A 17,363-nucleotide genomic window follows, 5' to 3' on the forward strand; every position below is an offset into this window, starting at 1 on the left:
ACAAAGTCTTCATTCTCCTTCGCCTGTGACCTTATTGTCTGCTTGCCCGAATCTGCAACCGATCATTCTGCGCTGCATGGACACATTCCAATCGAAAATCTTGGTGTGGGAGCATTTGCTAGCCGTGTGTCGGTGCCGATCTCTAATCCTGTGTCATCGAGTCCATCAAAGCTTCCACTCCCTCTGAATGGCCTCGATCACGGCCTGCTCCACGTTGTCCACCAATATGGTCGGCTTGTGATTTGGTGGGCCGTTGTGATCCTTGTACACGCCGGTCCTCACGAGCGCTGAGGACCAGCCGAAATCAACTGCGCCCTTGATATCGCTCTCGGTATTGTCGCCGACCATCCAGACGGACGGACCTACTGCCTTGGCTGCCTCCGCCGTCTCGGCCCCAGACATGCTGATGAGATGTTGACGCAGCAGCTCGTTCGCGTAGTCGTACGTGATGCGGTGCGGCTTGCCGAACACCACCGACTCCATATCGCGTCCTGTGGTGTGCTTGTACACGTTCTCGATGGCGAGGCGAAACGCGCCTTGGCCGAAGCGTACCACGCTATGGTCGTTGCCCCATAGCAGATCGCCATGCGAGAAGTAGATGGGGATCTGCTTGTCCGGAAGCGGCTCCGTTGGTGGATGCTCGGTGCCAAACACGCCGTTGTGCGAGCGCAGAATGTCGATGATGATCTGCGTATCCCGGCCCCACTCCCTGCTGTCGTGGAAGACGAGAATGGCGGCGAACCGAATCTTGGAGAAGTCTTCGCGACGGACGTATGGCAGCTGGTCGGGGTGTACGGTGGAGAATGGCCAGGCGGCCGGCGCGTGTGCATGGAGATCTAGCGCGGTGTATACGTTCTGGAACCCGTAGCTCTGCATCACTTCTCGAGCTGCGTTGGGCGGCGTCTCTGGCCCTCCGATCATCAGAATCGGTTTGTCACCGTACAGAGGTACGAGCGACTTCATGACGGTGTGCGCCTGAATGACTTGATCTTGTGTGACGGGCACCTCGAGCTCCCTCGCGAGATCCTTGGCGCGCGCCGACTCGTGCTTGCCTCCACCATTGGTGATGAAGATGTATGGTATCTTTTGCTTTCGCGGATTGTTGCCTTCGAGAATCTGAAGTGCTCGCTTGGCTTCAGGAAGGACATTTGGTCCCGCTTTGAGCACGCCATCGATGTCGAACGCGAAAGCTAGTGGTTTCTGTAGGTTGTCGGACAGGCGCGAGACGGAGGACGATAGGAAGCGTGGCTGCAATGACGACGACGACGCAGCAGCAGATAGGCCGCGAAGGCAGCTCGTCGAAGCTCTGCTTAAGGAAGATCTCAACATGGCGATCGGATATGCGAGTGCGGTCGATGTGGGGATGGCGGAGCAAGAGACGATGGTGTTGGCTCGTACAAGAAGATCTGCGAAAAAGATAAAGCTCTTCGCTTAGTCGGACCGAGCATCCGTGCGCTGTGTGGAGGCGGCGGGCATTTTTCGTGCTTGTTAGGGCGAAGCAAGCTCTGGCCGAGCATTTGCATATTTTCACGGGCTGTCACGCCGAAGTTACCGAGCTGTCCGACCGCTGTTTGTGCGATGGTGTCAAGGCAAGCACAAGCTCGGCTTTCTCGAGTCAAGGTCAGAGCCGGAACAATAGCCGGCTCAACCCTTCAAGGTTTCGACCATCGAGTCCATCTCTTGAACCTTGCCGACTCTCCACCACCTGGTCATTATCCGAAGCACTCGTTCTTGCATGCTGGCTACGGTCTCAGCATCACCGCTGCTCAGTCTCATCGCCGCTTCAACTCGTCGTGCGGTGCCCTCTGCTTCTCTCCGCCTGCAGATATCACGCCCTCTCGCCGGCTTTCTGACCGTCAAAGCCCAAGCCTCCCGTCCGAACATCCTCGCTCGCCCGGCATCGACAGCGATCATGCCACCTACGAAGTCGCAAAAGTCAGGCAAGGCCTCCAAAGCAGCCAAGGCGATCCTGCATCCCAAATCGACGCTCGCTGCGGTCAAAGCGAACCACGCCCAAGCAGCCGATTCCACGTCTACATCCGCTTCCGACGCGGCACCTCGCTCGCGATCGCCAGCGACGTCGATCAAGCGGGCCTCATCAAACGCAAGCCTCTCGTCCAACACCGCCAAGCCGCTGCCTGCTGCCCCAACCTCCGCTGCTCCCGCTGCCAGCGCCTCTGCAGCGCCGCTGCCGTCGGTGCTGGCTCCAGCGATCAACAATGACATTCTGAGCATGAAGAAGCAGCTGGATCAGCCCAAGGTCGTGCTGCCTGCATCTCTGCCGCCTGCAATCGCAGTTCAGTCCGGTGGGTCGACGTTTGTTGTTCCTGCACCTGCTCCGGTTGCTGACACTGCTGCCGGAGCTGGTGACGCATCGCCGTACACCATCGACGATAGCGCTGCCACCTCGACCGGCGAGCAAACTCACGACGACGCCCCTTCGACCGTAGACTCGACCCCTGTGACGCTCGGCTCGGAGGCCGTCTCCGTGCCTACCTCCTTCGAGACCGTCTCCACCAACTCGCAGGTTAAGAAGGGCAACGAGGAGTTTGCCGCGGAAGTAGCTGCGGTACTTGCTGAATCGCAGCCTGCACCCGTCGCTGAGCCGCTCGCGGATGCTGTTGCTGCACCGACCCCCGTCACTGCAGCCATCGTCGACAAAGCTTCGACGTTCGTCCCCTCCGCCGGCTCCCCTGCCCAACCTCCCGCAGACCCGCTCTCCACTACCGCTCCCTCCCTCACCCGCTCCATCAGCACCACCGCCGCGGCCGCCGCCAAAGTAGCCACCTTCACCCCACCCGAACTCACCCGGTTGCAACACAACACCTTCGTCTCGCGCCCCACGGACGCCTCTCGCACACCCATTCGCACCCTCGACCCCTCGGTTCTGCCCACCCCACTGCGTCCCATCGACCGCTCCAACGGGCTGAAACGCGCCCCCTCGCACGTGCTCATCTTCGGCTGGATGGACGCTCCCATTCGCCTCGTCGCCAAATACGCTCAACCTTACACGGTGCTCTTCCCCAACGCGACGGTGCTCATCCAGCTGTCCGATGGAAAAAGCTACCTGGCACGCGAGCAGGTGCGCCGGGAGCAGATGCAGAGGGTCATTTCCGAGATCACCACGCCTCTTCCTCGACAGGAAAAGGATGTGGGGGATTCGACGGTGACTCTGATCGATCATGCCGAGGCGACTGGTGTGGAGGAGGGTGGGTTTGTCATTCATAGCTTTAGCGATGGCGGTGCGGGCAATCTGGCGATTTTTCTGGATGAGATGGCGAGGCGTAAAGGGACAACACCGAGAGTGCACTCGTTGATCATGGACTCGAGTCCTGGCAAGTCGAACCCGAGGACCGGATCGTATGCGTTCACCATGCATCTGGCGAATCGACCGAGGGTCAGGGCGGTGGTGCAGTTCCTGGTGTTCATCAGTCTGTATCTCATGAAGATATGGGCCAAGGTGACGGGTCAACCCGCGAGGGGAGAGCTGATGCGGAAGAGGTTGAACTCGTTGAGGAGTTGGAGCTGGGTTACTGCCTCCCACGCAGGGTCGCAGAGGAAGGAGGAGGCGGGAGACTTCCCACCGAGGATGTACATGTATACCAAAGCGGACAAGCTGATTCCGTGGCAGTTTGTCGAGGAGCACGCGAGGCATCTGGCCGACGTGCGGAAGACCCAGCCGGCGCTGGTGCAGATGGAGAAGGAGGGGCAGAGGGAGAGGGTGCTCAGCGCGGTCAAAGATGGTGCCGAGGGGGCAGGGGCGGAGTACAAGGTGGAGCTGAGGAGGTGGGATACGCCGGCGCACTGCAGCATCGGCAGAGCCGACTTTGAGGGCTATTGGGCGGGTGTCATGGACTTCCTTCTCAACGTGCTCAGAAGAGAGTAGCTGCTTCACCTTCGTATGCTCAAAATATAGAATTCAGGACCACCAGACGATGTGTGTGCGATGTGACGTGCGATGTGACGTGCGATTGCTGTGACTAGATCTTCCCCCTAATGCTGCCACCAACGGCATACCACTTGGAAGCGCCGATGCTAACCGTGCCAATCAGCACCATCGCACCTGAATACCCGACTGCTCCCCACCAATTTGGATTCCTCACATCGCCCAAGATAGCGCCTGCAATCGGCAGACCGAACAGCCCGCCGAACGACATGAGGAAGAACATCATGCCGTTCCTCGTGCCAACGGTGCTGGTGCTGCCGAGCTGCGAGCTACACGCCGGGATGAGCGAGACGTAGCAGCCCGAGGTGAAGCCGTATAAGATGGAAAAGACCACCAGCCCGCCGAGGTTGGTGCAAAGTGGGAAGATGAACAGCAGAATGCTGGACGCGGCTAGGTGCGGTAGGACTGTGTTGATCCGACCCACTTTGTCCGCTACCAAACCAGGTAGGATCCGGCCGAACGAGGAGGCGGCATTGAGGATGGGCAAGTAATAGCCGTTGGCTGGGACGCGGTTGGACGATGACCACACGTCCATGTAAGACAGCGGAAAGTAGAGGCCGAACATGATGAACGACGCGCCAATGACGAAGAACGTGTATGCTGGGTTGCGAAACGCCGAGAACTCGGTCCACGAGACCTGCTTCCAGCCGCCTTTGGACTTGTCGGTGACGTCGATCGAGGGCGGTAGCCGGGTGGAGAGCGAGAACCACGCTATTGTGACAGCAACCAGGGCAAAGAAGCCGACGAACCGCATCGTCCAGGCGTATCCGATCTCGTTGATCAGCCTGGTGACCGCAATTGGAAAGACGATTCCACCGGTGGACGAGCCGGATGCTACGATGCCCAACGCCAACCCGCGGCGACGGTTGAAGTAGTGCGCGGGGCAATTGATGGCCAGGTTGAACACGAGTCCGAAACCCAGCCCAAGCCCGACACCCTGAGCGAGGAAGAGCTGGTAGTAATCGGTGCACAGACTGACCATCATCTGCGAGAAGACAAGAAGTGCGCAGCCTGTTGCGAAGAGTGGTCGGAAGAAGCCAAGATCGAAGAGTCGACCCGCAAAGATGGCGGGAGCGAACATGAGAAAGTACTGGAACGCGCCAATCCACGAGATCTGACTCGGCGACTTGTGCGAGAGCGTGGTGCGCTGGTAGTAGTCCTGGAAGATGCCGTAGGCGTTGAGGTAGCCGAAGGTGATAAAGGTGCACCACCAGCCACCGAAGACGCAGAGCCACGCTTTGAAACCGCCTTCGGGGAAGAAGATCTGTGCGTCGTCGCCCTGCGCTTTCAAGACGGCCTCGCCGAGCTCCTGTTCTGTCTTGAAGGACATGCCTGCTTGAGAAGTGGTGGCTTCGACGTCAGTGTCGTCGTCATGATGCGACGGTGTGACGACGCTCTTTTCATTGCTGGGGGAAAGCACCTCCTGATGTATCGAAGCCTGCGTCTCCTCGGGGTTTGATGTTGAAGGCAGTGGCTGTGCTGTCATCGAGCTGGTGTGTGATGGTGCCGGCATGATGAAAAATGGACTGCTTAGGTGGATGATGTGGGATAAGCGTGATCTAGGATGCTTGTTGCCATGAGAAGGAAGCCGTCATGTGTCAATGCGCTGTTTGTGCGTGGGAGCCGAGGATCGAGCGATTGCTTCGGGGTGCTACGGTGTGCTGAGATAGACTCGAGAGCGAGCTCGACGTGCATGTGAAGGTTGGACAGTAGAGGCTCGAAATGGTGCAGCGTCGGATTGCAAGCCGATTATCGACGGAGGTCGGTCACTGTTTGGTGAGGGTGGGTCGTTGCGCAAGGATGAAAGGGGAGCGTTGTTGCTGCAAGGAGATGGTGTGAATGAAGGTGCGCGGCTCGCCAGATGCGTGATGAGTGAGGTTGATGATGTGTGTAACGTGATTTGGGGAAAGGAGCAGCAGCCCCCACGGCCCCTTCGGCATTGACGGCAGCTGTGTATGTAGCCGTGCTATGAGCCGAAATGAGAGCGGCGTGGGCCGAGCAATCAGCTGAGAACAAAAGCGTCTTCGTATCGTCGCAGCAACCTCTTCCGACGGACGGACATGGCCGCTGGCTTGCCCAAATCACATTTGCCGCGTTTGTTTAGCCGGTTTGATCCCCGCGCTGCCAGAAGACTGAACCCGTGCTGCATCGTGTGCTCTCTCCCACCACGCCACCAACCCGCGGAAAGGGCCTGTCCGGAAAATAGTTTCAACGCGCTTTGCAGCAACAAACTCAGCTTCCCGCAAACAACGGCTCAAATAGAAAGCCGGCGCCGAGTTTTCGATATTTGTGAGATCGATGACTCAATACAATCCGTTGTAAAATCCCAGAGCATCTCCGTGTTCCGCTTCAATTCGAGAAGAATCTCTCCTCGATTCACAAGACCCTTTGCTTGCTCTCGCTCTCCACCACTCGGTCACTCTCCCAGCTCGACACGCTTCCCAAACGAGAGCACGGCCGACATCGACCATGTCGCGCCCATCCGAGCTCGACCGCAACCAGGATGCCACCTGCTACATCGGCAACATCGACGACCGCGCTACCGACGCCATCGTCTGGGAGCTCATGATCCAAGCCGGTCCGCTCGTCAACCTCCACCTCCCCAAAGACCGCATCACTCAGTCGCATCAGGGCTATGCATTTGCTGAATTTCAAACCGAACAGGATGCCGACTACGCGTGCAAGGTCATGAACGGTCTCAAGCTGTACGGCAAGCCCATCCGCGTCAACAAAGCCTCGCAGGATCGCAAGGCCATCGACATTGGCGCCAACTTGTTCGTCGGCAGTCTCGACGCTGCAGTGGACGAGCGGCTGCTGTACGAGACCTTCTCTGCGTTTGGCGGTATCATCGGTCTGCCCAAAGTAGCGAGGGATCCAGCGAGCGGAGAGCCAAAGGGGTTTGCTTTCGTCTCGTTCGACAGCTTCGAAGCCGCAGATGCAGCGATTGAGGCGCTCAACGGTCAATTTCTGCTCAATAAGAACATCACCGTTGACTACGCGATCAAGAAGGACAGCAAGAACGGCGAGAGGCATGGTACCGCGGCGGAGAGGCTGCTCGCTGCTCAGGCACGAAAGAACAACGCGTTGCCTGCTCAGCCGTATCAGTACGCGCAACCGCCGGTGGGAGCACCAATACCGCCCAATGGAAGCGCTGCGACTGGGTGGAATGCGTATGGGCAACAGCCACAGCAGCCACCAGCGTATCCGCAAGGTCCACCGCAGCAACCACCTCATCTGGCGCCAGCATACCCACAGAACCCTCCTGCCATTCATATGAATCCTGGCGCATCGCCCGCCTACCCGCCATACCAATAGTTGTCTTTTCGTCATCTGTATTTGTACCCGCTCGAGCAATCATTCTTCCCTTCTCGCACACAATCTGAAGTCCGCACGATCCGCTGAGACACTTGAGTCGTTCGATGGGCTGAGATTGATTTTCGTGAACCTGCAGATTCTAGTCGTATACTGTGGAGCGCAATGGTCAAAGCGGCTGTCAGTCCCAAGCTCTCCTCGCTTCTCCGCAACGTCGTTTCGAAGATAAAGGCACTTACCATGCACGATACCGAACCAGAAGGTCCACCAGAGGATAAAGCTGAACGCGTTCTCCGTCAGACCGTTGATCAAGAACGAGGCGACATCGTTCGTTGAGAAGCTTCCAGATCTTGGGTCGATGGTCAACGCCTTGGTGCTGATCTGCGACTTGACATTGCTATTCTTTGCCGGTGTCGGGGCGCTTGTTTGGGCGGTAAGGGGCTTGAGAGGTGGCGAAGGGGTGATGAAGTACTTGCTCGGCGTGCCGTTTGCGTTGATTGCAAGCACAATCACGTTGGTCAACAGCACAGAGACGACGTAGAAGCCAAAGCCGAGCCAGTTGGTCATTCCCAGCACTCCCGCTACTCCTCCCGCTACGGACAGCGCTGTCGATCGAACACTGTTGCGTACCACGAGAAACGGTAAGTGGTCAGTATCCAAGCGCTGAATCGAAGGCGAGGTCAACGACTTACTGTTCCACCTGCTTGGCGTTGTGAGCGACGTTCTCGGGGTAGTACGACTGAGCACGCAGCTGCAGCTCTTGCTCTTGTATCAACGCTGCTGCCGACATTGCGTTCGATTGTGTGACTTGCTGGCGGTAGATGGAGGGAGGTTGGGTGTGTCGAGGTGTTGAAGTGTTGGTGTCCTCTCGAAATGCTTCTCAACGCACAGACGCGCTTCCCTCGTTTCATTTTCTCGCACGATAATTTTCACAGCACGCCGCTCCCTCATAGAAGTACAGGTTTGCTGATGCTGATGATGATACAGATTGCCCGCACCGCCTCTCTATGGCGCAGCAGCCGACTTGGCAGCACTGTGTACAGAAACGTACTGACGGACAGGCTTGACTCGCTGCTGATCTGCGACAGCAGAGTGCAAGCTTCCACGCTGGCTCAAAGTCAACGAGGCGGATCGGGCGGCGCTCTTCAGCGAGCCGTTGGAGGCCGCAGATCGAATCAAACCGGCTTTGACAGCGGTGGTGCCGGAGTACGAACGTGGCCGGTCGCCGCTGCTATCCGAATGCGAATGAATCTTAGCAGGGTGTGCTCTTGGTGTCGCAGCGCCAGCGCTGGCTAGTCTCTGCTTGGGCTTCATTCCCACAGCAAGCCCCGAGTGACCGAAGCGACCACTGACTCGTTCGGTCGAGGTGACCATCTGGTCCGCAGACGCGTTACGGGACTCGGACGAAACGGAAGAGGTCTTGCGACGAAGTGTGTCCTTTGCTGTACTTCCGTTGCTGAGAGTGCTCAAAGTGCGAGATGCGAGACTGTCCGTCAACGGTGATGCCCGCGTTTCGGTTGAAGAATAGGAAGGCCAGATGGACGATTGGGGCACTATAGGCGTGTCAACCTGTCGGCGCTCCTCGTCTGATGTGCAAAGCTGGCCCAAAGCTACCTCGAGCTCGGCAAGTTCTCTGAGATCTGCGCTGCTCGTCACACGCGACTCGTCGTCAGACGTGTCATTGTCTGCTTCCTCGCGAGTCAAGGAACCTGCCATGCTGAAAGCGGCATAGGATCCGGCCCTTTCCTGCTCTGCACTGTGCCGAAGCTCGAACGAGCCGGCCGTAAGCACGCCACTAGTTGTTTCCCCCGCTTCAGCCTCGTCCTTGGAGCGTCTATCCGACGCCCGCTGGGCTGGTGATTGTCGTAGCGCTGCTGCCTCGTGCAATTTGCGAATGTCGCTCAGGTTGCCAGTGCTGCCGATCATGCCGCGAGCCGAGGCAGGTGTGTTGCTGTTGGAGCGATGTGGTGTAGCAGCGGGTATCAAGTCGCTTGGATCCGGTTTGCGCATCTTTGTGTTGAGCTTGGGGAGAGCGTAGTTGACGCTCTTGCGCGTTCGCCTGGTTCGGCCAGTCTGCGACTCGAGATCGGCGTCTGCTGCGAAATTCGACGGCGTCGCATCGATCGCAGCGGTGAAAAGTCGTGCTGGGGTAGGCATGGGGTCCTCGGACTCGTTGCTGGCGCTTTTGCGTTTACGCAGGCTTGGACTGCGTGCTCCTGAACGTCTACTGCCGAGGGACAGCCCATGCTGGTCGGGATGCGCTTCCGAAGCGGGAGTGCGCTTCTTTCGTGGTGTGGTATCAGTGAGGGTGGCATGCTCGTAGAGATGCAGCCCGAGCCCTATTTGGTCATGGAACGAGGATGGAGACACAGCGTTGGTGATGTCGGCAAAGGCTCTGGTGGGCTGGCGATGTGGGCTGTGATTAGAAGCATAGTCGCTTCCTCGATACACCAAGACACCATCCATGTTTTCGGAATTGGTCTCCGATGGCAGATAGGGATCCGAACTAGGTGCTGGCGTGCAACAAGTTGAGTCAGCCCTCGAGGACTGGTGTTGATTGAAGTCGTGCGGAGCGATCAACCCGCTCTGTCTGCGACTCGACTTGCGCCCTGATCTGCGGAGCATCTGGCTACTTTGCATCTGAGCTGCGTAGTAGTCGCCAGAGGTGCTGCCGTGATGCGGATTTACTGGAGCAGGTCCGTTGGGCCAGTCAATTGCGTCTGAGAGAGGCCATTGATGAGACGTCTCGGCCGCGATACCAGCCTCGAGCGCCATTGGAAGCTTAGGGCTGCCCATGGGAGAAGGTGGTTGAGCCATGTCGAGAAGAGTGGCAGCGCCATCAGTACTTGCGTGGGAGCCTATGCCGGAAGGGAAGGTCGACTGTTGAGCAATAAAAGCTTCGAAGTGCGGTTCCCCTACGTTCAGATGTGCGTCAGCCGTTGTTGCGGACACGGTGTTGTGAAGGATGGTTGGATGATGCAACTTGTCGTCTGAGCGGAAGCTTTCCTCGGTCAGGCTGTGGAGCTGACCGTATGGAGCCTGAGCCACGGATTTGTATAGACTGCTTTGAGGCAGCGGATGTTCCACGACGATCCTCTTGGATTCGGGAAGAGGCGGAGACTCGTCCAGCTTGAGCATTTCGAGAAAAGTGGGGGCGAGACCCGTGGTCTGAGCAAGCGTCCTGCCGATCGCCATCCAGCCAGCGCGAACCGAGCTCATAGCTTTGCGCAGCTGCTCGACCTCAAGCGTGAGTGCGAGGGTTTGGACCTCCTTGTCGACCTTTTCTTGCTCGAGCGTTTGAATGCGAGATTCGAGCTCTCGCTGGCGCTGTGCGTACTGGGCGTTTGACTTGATGATCTCGCGATTCTGAGATATGTGCTTGCGTTTGAATTGCTCAAAGTTGTCGAGGATGGAGTCGATATTGGGCAAGAGCATGGTGGCGGAGCGGCTGGAAGAAAGGGAGTAGGTTGTGCCATTGTTTGCGACTGGACCTGGCAGGCTGGCGCTGAGCCGTACCTCGCGACGAGTAGCTGGTGGCATGTTGGCGACCTCTTGACGAGCGCCACAAGCTGGCTTGAGTTGTCCAGCCTGCACCGAAGGCCATGCGACAGCCGATCAAAGTACCGCCCTGATGATAGTGTCGAGGACTGGAAGCTGATACATTGGCGAGACAGACGAGTACGGTGATCAGATTGAGCATCCAAACATGGTGGAGAGGCTCCACCTCCGAGCCAAGTGATGTGGAGGACGAGTGGAAGAGGTCGGCCAGGAGCTGAAGACGTAGAACGGTTCTAGGTGTCGGCTCGAGAAGGAAGATGGGTATCTGCGCGTTGACGGTCGGATAAGATAGTGTACCGATGATGACCGCGTCTTGTGAGCGTGTGAGTCGACGGGTGAATGCAGTGGGAAGTCTTGTTCTACGAGGGTCAAGTTGACGAAGTGTCGAGGATGAAGCGCAGCTGAGAGCAATTTGACAAAAAGTGTTGGTCTTTGCTTTCGGCTAAGCGGGGGGAAAAAGAGAGAACAACACTCTGCGCTGCTCTGCTTGCGCTCACCTCGCTTTCTTCTGGACCACACCTTGCAGATGAAATGCGCATAGAAGATGCTCATCCTGACGCAACAGCGCTGAGTGTGACAGATGACTATGTTCCTCGGGTGCGCACAGCCATTGCCAATTGTGACGATAGCGAAGGGATGCTGTCGTAAGATCACAATTCTTAACTTTCAGCTGGTCACACTCTTGCTCAAGCTCAGAATTGGCGGCGAGATCAGATGGATGACACACAGGCAAATTACGGAAGCGGATCTTGCGCACTGTGACTTGGTTCATGAGACCATCTTGGCAGGCCCATTCAGAGCCTGCCGGGATTGCCGAGCGCGAAGATTGAAGGCAGCAGGCGCACCGCCCATCTTCCGAAGCTTTGTCACCCTCTCCCTCTCTCGTGTCACATCGACAAGCTCAAGATGGCGGCAAGTTCGTCCAATGTCACATCAAACAGAGTCTCTTGACTGCTGATTCAATAGCGTTGTACTGTTCCGAAGACAAGGTGGTTGAGATGAAAGGACAGCTACGCCCTCTGAGTGCTCTTTCAAAAAGAGGCAGCGTACCGCGTTCCGTGCCCGCTTCAGTCACGTGCCTTGAGCCCTTTTTTTTCGAGTGGGACCCTGAGCTGCAGCCTCTTGCCCTCAACGCGACGGTCACCTTTGGCTGGCTGAGACGCGCACTGAGACCGGATTTCGGTTCTTCCTGCTCACAGCTCAGCCGCTTCTCGAGGGTGGAGGACTTCTCCAACGCCTCAGCCACCTTTGACCCTCCTCCGCGAGCCTTGATCACGCTTTGCTACACTCTACCACTCAACACGCCTATGCCTATCTTCGCATCCACATAGCCTTGCTTGGCCATCCGGGCTGCCCATATCCAACGCTCTGCTGCTATCAGAACTCCCTCGACACTTGCAGCCATGAGTGCATCCAGAGAGAGCAGCGAGTTTGTCGACCCAGCACCCCGGCCGCCTCGCGCTGATCGGTCGGCCGAAGCCTCCACATCTCGAGTCACACTCACCGACTCGGCTACCACCATGGACAGGCCACGCATAGAGCTGCTGAATGGCAATGACGACGACGGCGCTGATGCATCAGCAAGTACAACTCAAGCGCAAATCAACGGCGACGCATCGGCCAACGATGGTCGGAAGCCAGCGTCTGGCAAAAGTACTCCCTCGCGCAATGCTTCACCATCCAGCGCCAAGATCTTCCGCAAGAGCACCGATCCCAGTGTGCCGCTCCGAATCTATCTTACCACCGAGCTGCCACACACAATGATGCGGAAGCTCACCATCGACATTCGCTCTCATGGTGGCGCCGTAGCAACCGCCTTCGCCAAATCCGACTTGATCGTCGTCGACCCAGCACATGTCACTTCCAAGAAACACCTTCGAGATGCTAGTCAGATGGGTGAACCTATTCCCGTCGTTGGCATGGACTACATCCGCGACAGCGTCTCACAAGGGCTACAACTCAACATCGACGACCCAAAGTATAGGTTCACCGGTAAAGACCTGCACGTCGCAGCAGGCACGGCTCGCTCCAAGAACGGTCGCAACGCTTTCACCGAGAGCGACCGCCAAGCCATCATCGACTACTTCATCGACAAGCCCCAAGAGACGTGGAGCTTGAACACGGCTGCACGTCAGCTAGCAGCGCAGATTCCGACGCACAGCCATGCCAGCTTTCAATCCTATCTTCAGGCCAATTTCGAGACCGGCTGGAATCTCAAGGAAAAGATCCTCGCTGCACGTCGCGCTGCCATCGAGGCAGAGCCCTCCGAGCTTCAGGCACGCATCTTCCGATCCCAGTACACAGCCTCGCCTAGCCTCGCCGAACAGTCTGCTCCCTCAGACGGCTGGCCTCGCGTCTCGCCACCAGCCGACGCGGAGAACGAAGAAGCCGATGTGTCTGTGCCCGAGGCTCCTGCGTCCAGGTCTGCGGTCGAGGCATCCAGTCAGGCCGAGGACGACGAAGAAGAGCTTCAAGTCCGACACCCAGAGCCCGGCTCAGCACTCGACAACGTAGAGCGAAGCCCCACCAAAGTCAAGCAGACAGTCGAGTATCCCTCGTCGGAGCAATCTTCGCTCGGCACGAGCCCGCCGCCATCACTGCCTCCAGGGCAAAGATTGCCAGGCACGCAGGCGTACCGATCTACTCCTCCAGTAGACGAAGAATCCGATCCGGAGCACTTCTCTCCTCGCATCTTGAGCGAGCTGCAACGCGAAGAAGCATCCCGACAGCAGCCATCGCAGAACGGCAAGCAGAAAGGTCGCCGCAGAAGGCACTCGAGCGAGTCTTCCGACGACTCCGACTTGGACCAGCCCGAAGCGGACAACGACGAGGACCTCCTCGCCACAGGCTCTGCGCCAAATCAAGCCGCTCAACAGAAGGAAGTCGCAGCAGAGAACTTTGATGAGGCAGAGTGGAACGGCTCAAGACGCCACGACCTCAAGGCCGCTCGACAAAAAGTGCTAGAAGAGATGGGCCAAAATGAGACGCCCATCGAGTACAGGCGGATCAGGTTCACAGCCAATGAAAAGGAAGCGCTTCCCCAGAAGCTCTTCGAGCACGTCCTGGCGCAAGATCCACAATTACCATCCTCGACGGTGGACTTTCTATTGGCAAAGCCAGACGATGCCTTTTGGAATCGTCTTGCTGCTGAACATCCAACTCATTCAGCGGCCTCATGGCGCAGCCACTACCTGAAGAACAGACAGATCTACATCGACGCCATCGCGGTTCACATTCGAGAACACACTAAAGGCGATCACGAAAGCGAAGAGGAAAGCCAGGAAGAAGGCAACGGCAGTAGCTCGGACCGAGAAGATGCCCAGCCCCACAGTGCCCAACAAGATGAGCGGCTGCAAACGTCTGACCAGGCAGGTCCGTCGACCCTGGCCGCAGGGGCAGCAGACACGCATTCCCAGCAGCGTGTGGTGACGTATGACGGCTCGCACATTTCGGATGATATCAGCATCCCTGCGGACGGTATCGTCGTCATGATCCCATTGGCTCCAAGTCAGCGAGCATCACGAACGCCCAAGACACCGGTACAGGCAGCTGACGCGGAAGAAGACGAGGAGGCTGTGGTGGGCGAAGAGGACGCGGCGGTGCGGGAAGCGGAGAACGATGTGCAGGAAGCGGTGCAGGATCAGGTGCAAGAAGAGCAGGAGGGGATGGAGGACGATGAGGACGAATGGCCAGAGGTACCACCACCGCCTCCCATCGAAGACGAAGAAGACGATGCGATGCAGGTCGAAGCCGAGACAGATGCCATTCCGACCAGTCCGGCACTCGGAGGTGAGGATCAGGAGGAGGATGCTTTCGAGCCGATCGAGTCTGAAGTCGACGTATCGAGTGCAGACGACGAAAGTGATGCCTCGGCTGCATCGGAGGAACCTGCAGACGGAGAACGCGACCGTTCGCTCTCGAAAGCAGCGTCACCAGAGATAGCAACTCCGACACGCCCTGCACAGACCCGCACAGCCGAGGCGGTCGAGGCTGGAACACCTGTGCTTGCTCAACACCGCGCTGCAACCTTCTACGACTTCACGATGGACAGTGACGAAGAAGACCGCATTCGCAAGGCACGCTCCCGTCCTTCGCTGCCGAACCCGGTGTCTCATCAGCGCGATCCCTCGCCTCGACTTCGAAGGTCACCCATCACCAGTCAGCGAGTCACCAGTCACTTTGCCACGCCTCGAAGGAGCCCAGGCGTGGCGGCAGCTCGTCGTGTTCAACTTTCGATCCGGCAACAAGAGGACGATCGAGCTCAACGCACCAGAGAATGGGCACGAAGCGTCTCTGCAGAGTCATCGTCCGCCTCGCCTGAACGCGTTGCTGAGGCAGAGCCGGTTGCAGTGACCGAATCGACGCGCTCTCGCGCCAGTCGCATCGATCATGCACCTATGCTTGGAGCCGCTCGCACAGCTGAGCTGACACCGACACGTCGGCCAGACCGACCGCAGCAAACGTCAATGCTTTCAGCAGGACGCAGTCCAGCCGCGCTCGCCTCCGAAAGCCCTCGGTCAGTGGCGCTTCGAACAGACCAAGTGGCGCGAAGGGTACCCCGACCTGGTATCGACGCCGCACGCCAGCAGTATCGTGCAGAGGTTGACCGCTTCCGTAACGACTTTGGCCTGGACAAGGCTCAGCTGCGCAATCTGCTCATGCGCTTCAATGCAAGTGTCAAGGATGCTCGCAGCTATATCGGTGATTGGCTCGGGGAGATGGAGGAGGCGTACGGCGTGGACGCAGCGGTCGCTTCCGAATACGTCAAGACGTCGCAGGGCGACTTCCAACAGGCCGAGACCTTCTTGAGGCTGGCAGCGGTCATTCGCTCGAGCAACACTCCAGATCGTTCTCGCAGCAGCCTAACTAGAAGTCCGTCGAAGCGTCAAGCTCGGGACGATGATCGCAGCTTTGATCGCTTCGACCGTGACGGTGCTCGAGCGGGGTCTGCCAAGCGCTCCCGCCGATGAGCTTTCCACTGGCCCCTTTCCTCGAACAATGTCTCTTGTAACACTATCAGCGACCAGCAAGGTAACTCTATGTACGATCATTGCTCTGCATCAACTACTGTACTTTCATCTAAGGCACCATCAGGTTCTATTGGGTGCCGAGTGAGTGCTGAGGGCGGCTTGTCGAAAGGAGAGCCCGAGAAGCCACATCAAGATCGGCCCGATCGACCGAGATTTTCTTCAGATTTGCGAAGAGTGGAGGCGAAGCCGGAAATTTTGGCAGCGAGAAGAATCTCAAAACGTTGATCCTGCTCATCTTTTCTCTTTGATCATCCCGTCATCATCATATACACTCTGCCCAACATGTCGACAACAGCTGCAGCGTCAACGAGCGTCGAGGCGCTACCACCTTTTGTCATTCGCGCCAGCAGCTCGCGGCCCTCTACATCGAAGAACAAGGCAGCCTCATTACAGCGCCGCTTGAAAGGATCCAATACGCCGTCTCGACTGGTGCACTACTCGGGCGAGGCGCATCCGGCGTCTTCATCTTCGCGCCTTTCACGGTATGGACCGACCTTCACGAAAGACGATATGGACGTGGATCAGGAGGACATGGACGCAGACAATGATGACGAGGACGATGTCAAGATCGCCGTCGCCGGAGGCAGCATCGCGTCTTCGCACGTTTTCATGAAGGGCCACGGCACATTCCTGTCCGCCAACTCCGACGAGATCCTGTCCTCGATGTGTGGCACGGTCGAGCGCGTCAACAAGCTCATATCCGTCCGTCCGGCGCGATCTCGCTACGCCGCTGAAGTGGGAGACCTGGTCATCGGCCGCGTCACCGAAGTCGGACCCAAACGATGGAAGGTCGACATCAACGCCAAGACCGACTCCTCGCTCCAGCTCTCGTCCATCAACCTTCCGGGCGGCATCCAGCGTCGGAAGGTCGAGAGTGACGAGCTGCAGATGCGCAACTTCTTCCAGGAGAACGACCTGCTGGTAGCAGAAGTGCAGATGATGTTCCAGGACAACTCGTCCGCGCTGCACACGCGATCCTTGCGGTATGGCAAGCTCAAGAATGGTGTTCTGGTCACCGCTTCGCCGAATCTCATCCAGCGACTCAAGTCGCACTTCGTTCATCTGCAGGACACAGATCTGGCGCTCGATGTCGATCTCATCATCGGCCTCAACGGGTACATCTGGATCGCCAAGCATTTTCCCTACAATCAGCCGTCCAATGCGGATCAGCAAAAGGGTCTCGCAGGGTCAGGCGTGGGCATGGACATCGACGCGACCTACTCGGACCAGAACGATGCGGATCTCAGCGTAGAGTTGCGGCGTCAGATTCAGAGGGTTGCAAAGTGCATCCGCGTGCTCGATGCCTACCACCATCCGATCTCGGACGTGACGATCCACTCGATGGTTTCGATCTCGGTCGCGTACGTCGGGCATATTCTGCAGGAGCAGGAGCAGCAGGATTGGCACCGCAATGCCGAGCTCACGTCGTTGATGATGGAGCAGTTGCGAGCCGGGTCGAACCTGTCAGAGTAGAGTCGTTCACAAACAGTTGCAAACACAGTCGGTCTTTGCTTTGC

At 57.9% G+C, this 17,363-nt stretch overlaps 8 protein-coding genes across 8 annotated transcripts; 4 read left to right on the forward strand and 4 right to left on the reverse strand.

Annotated features, from left to right (window-relative positions):
• Positions 1 to 165: 165 nt before the first annotated feature.
• Positions 166 to 1,329, reverse strand: PSEUBRA_001629 (HAD-superfamily hydrolase, subfamily IIA; the record flags this gene model as incomplete). Its single annotated transcript, XM_016434850.1, has 1 exon — positions 166 to 1,329. The coding sequence occupies one exon, from the start codon at positions 1,327 to 1,329 to the stop codon at positions 166 to 168; it is 1,164 nt and encodes a 387-aa protein (XP_016293896.1).
• A 406-nt stretch (positions 1,330 to 1,735) lies between these two features.
• Positions 1,736 to 3,886, forward strand: PSEUBRA_001630 (Protein of unknown function DUF829, TMEM53; the record flags this gene model as incomplete). The annotated part of the gene is made up of 1 exon (XM_016434827.2): positions 1,736 to 3,886. One exon carries the CDS (start codon positions 1,736 to 1,738, stop codon positions 3,884 to 3,886), a length of 2,151 nt encoding a protein of 716 aa, XP_016293897.2.
• Positions 3,887 to 3,980: 94 nt separating this feature from the next.
• PSEUBRA_001631 (Major facilitator superfamily) lies at positions 3,981 to 5,432 on the reverse strand (the record flags this gene model as incomplete). Its single annotated transcript, XM_016434847.1, has 1 exon — positions 3,981 to 5,432. One exon carries the CDS (start codon positions 5,430 to 5,432, stop codon positions 3,981 to 3,983), a length of 1,452 nt encoding a protein of 483 aa, XP_016293898.1.
• Positions 5,433 to 6,415: 983 nt separating this feature from the next.
• On the forward strand, positions 6,416 to 7,261 carry PSEUBRA_001632 (RNA recognition motif domain protein; the record flags this gene model as incomplete). Its single annotated transcript, XM_016434832.1, has 1 exon — positions 6,416 to 7,261. One exon carries the CDS (start codon positions 6,416 to 6,418, stop codon positions 7,259 to 7,261), a length of 846 nt encoding a protein of 281 aa, XP_016293899.1.
• A 139-nt stretch (positions 7,262 to 7,400) lies between these two features.
• Positions 7,401 to 8,048, reverse strand: PSEUBRA_001633 (ER membrane protein complex subunit 6; the record flags this gene model as incomplete). Its single annotated transcript, XM_016434860.1, has 3 exons — positions 7,401 to 7,411; positions 7,498 to 7,877; positions 7,951 to 8,048. The coding sequence occupies 3 exons, from the start codon at positions 8,046 to 8,048 to the stop codon at positions 7,401 to 7,403; spliced, it is 489 nt and encodes a 162-aa protein (XP_016293900.1).
• A 1,743-nt stretch (positions 8,049 to 9,791) lies between these two features.
• Positions 9,792 to 10,798, reverse strand: PSEUBRA_001634 (uncharacterized protein; the record flags this gene model as incomplete). Its single annotated transcript, XM_059464644.1, has 2 exons — positions 9,792 to 9,805; positions 9,892 to 10,798. The coding sequence occupies 2 exons, from the start codon at positions 10,796 to 10,798 to the stop codon at positions 9,792 to 9,794; spliced, it is 921 nt and encodes a 306-aa protein (XP_059320842.1).
• Positions 10,799 to 12,219: 1,421 nt separating this feature from the next.
• On the forward strand, positions 12,220 to 15,786 carry PSEUBRA_001635 (BRCT domain protein; the record flags this gene model as incomplete). Its single annotated transcript, XM_059464645.1, has 1 exon — positions 12,220 to 15,786. One exon carries the CDS (start codon positions 12,220 to 12,222, stop codon positions 15,784 to 15,786), a length of 3,567 nt encoding a protein of 1,188 aa, XP_059320843.1.
• A 342-nt stretch (positions 15,787 to 16,128) lies between these two features.
• PSEUBRA_001636 (Nucleic acid-binding, OB-fold) lies at positions 16,129 to 17,319 on the forward strand (the record flags this gene model as incomplete). Its single annotated transcript, XM_016434828.1, has 1 exon — positions 16,129 to 17,319. The coding sequence occupies one exon, from the start codon at positions 16,129 to 16,131 to the stop codon at positions 17,317 to 17,319; it is 1,191 nt and encodes a 396-aa protein (XP_016293903.1).
• Between the last annotated feature and the right edge of the window lie 44 nt (positions 17,320 to 17,363).

Source organism: Kalmanozyma brasiliensis, assembly GCF_000497045.1.
Source record: "Kalmanozyma brasiliensis GHG001 unplaced genomic scaffold PSEUBRA_SCAF14, whole genome shotgun sequence".
Taxonomy (NCBI): domain Eukaryota; kingdom Fungi; phylum Basidiomycota; class Ustilaginomycetes; order Ustilaginales; genus Kalmanozyma; species Kalmanozyma brasiliensis.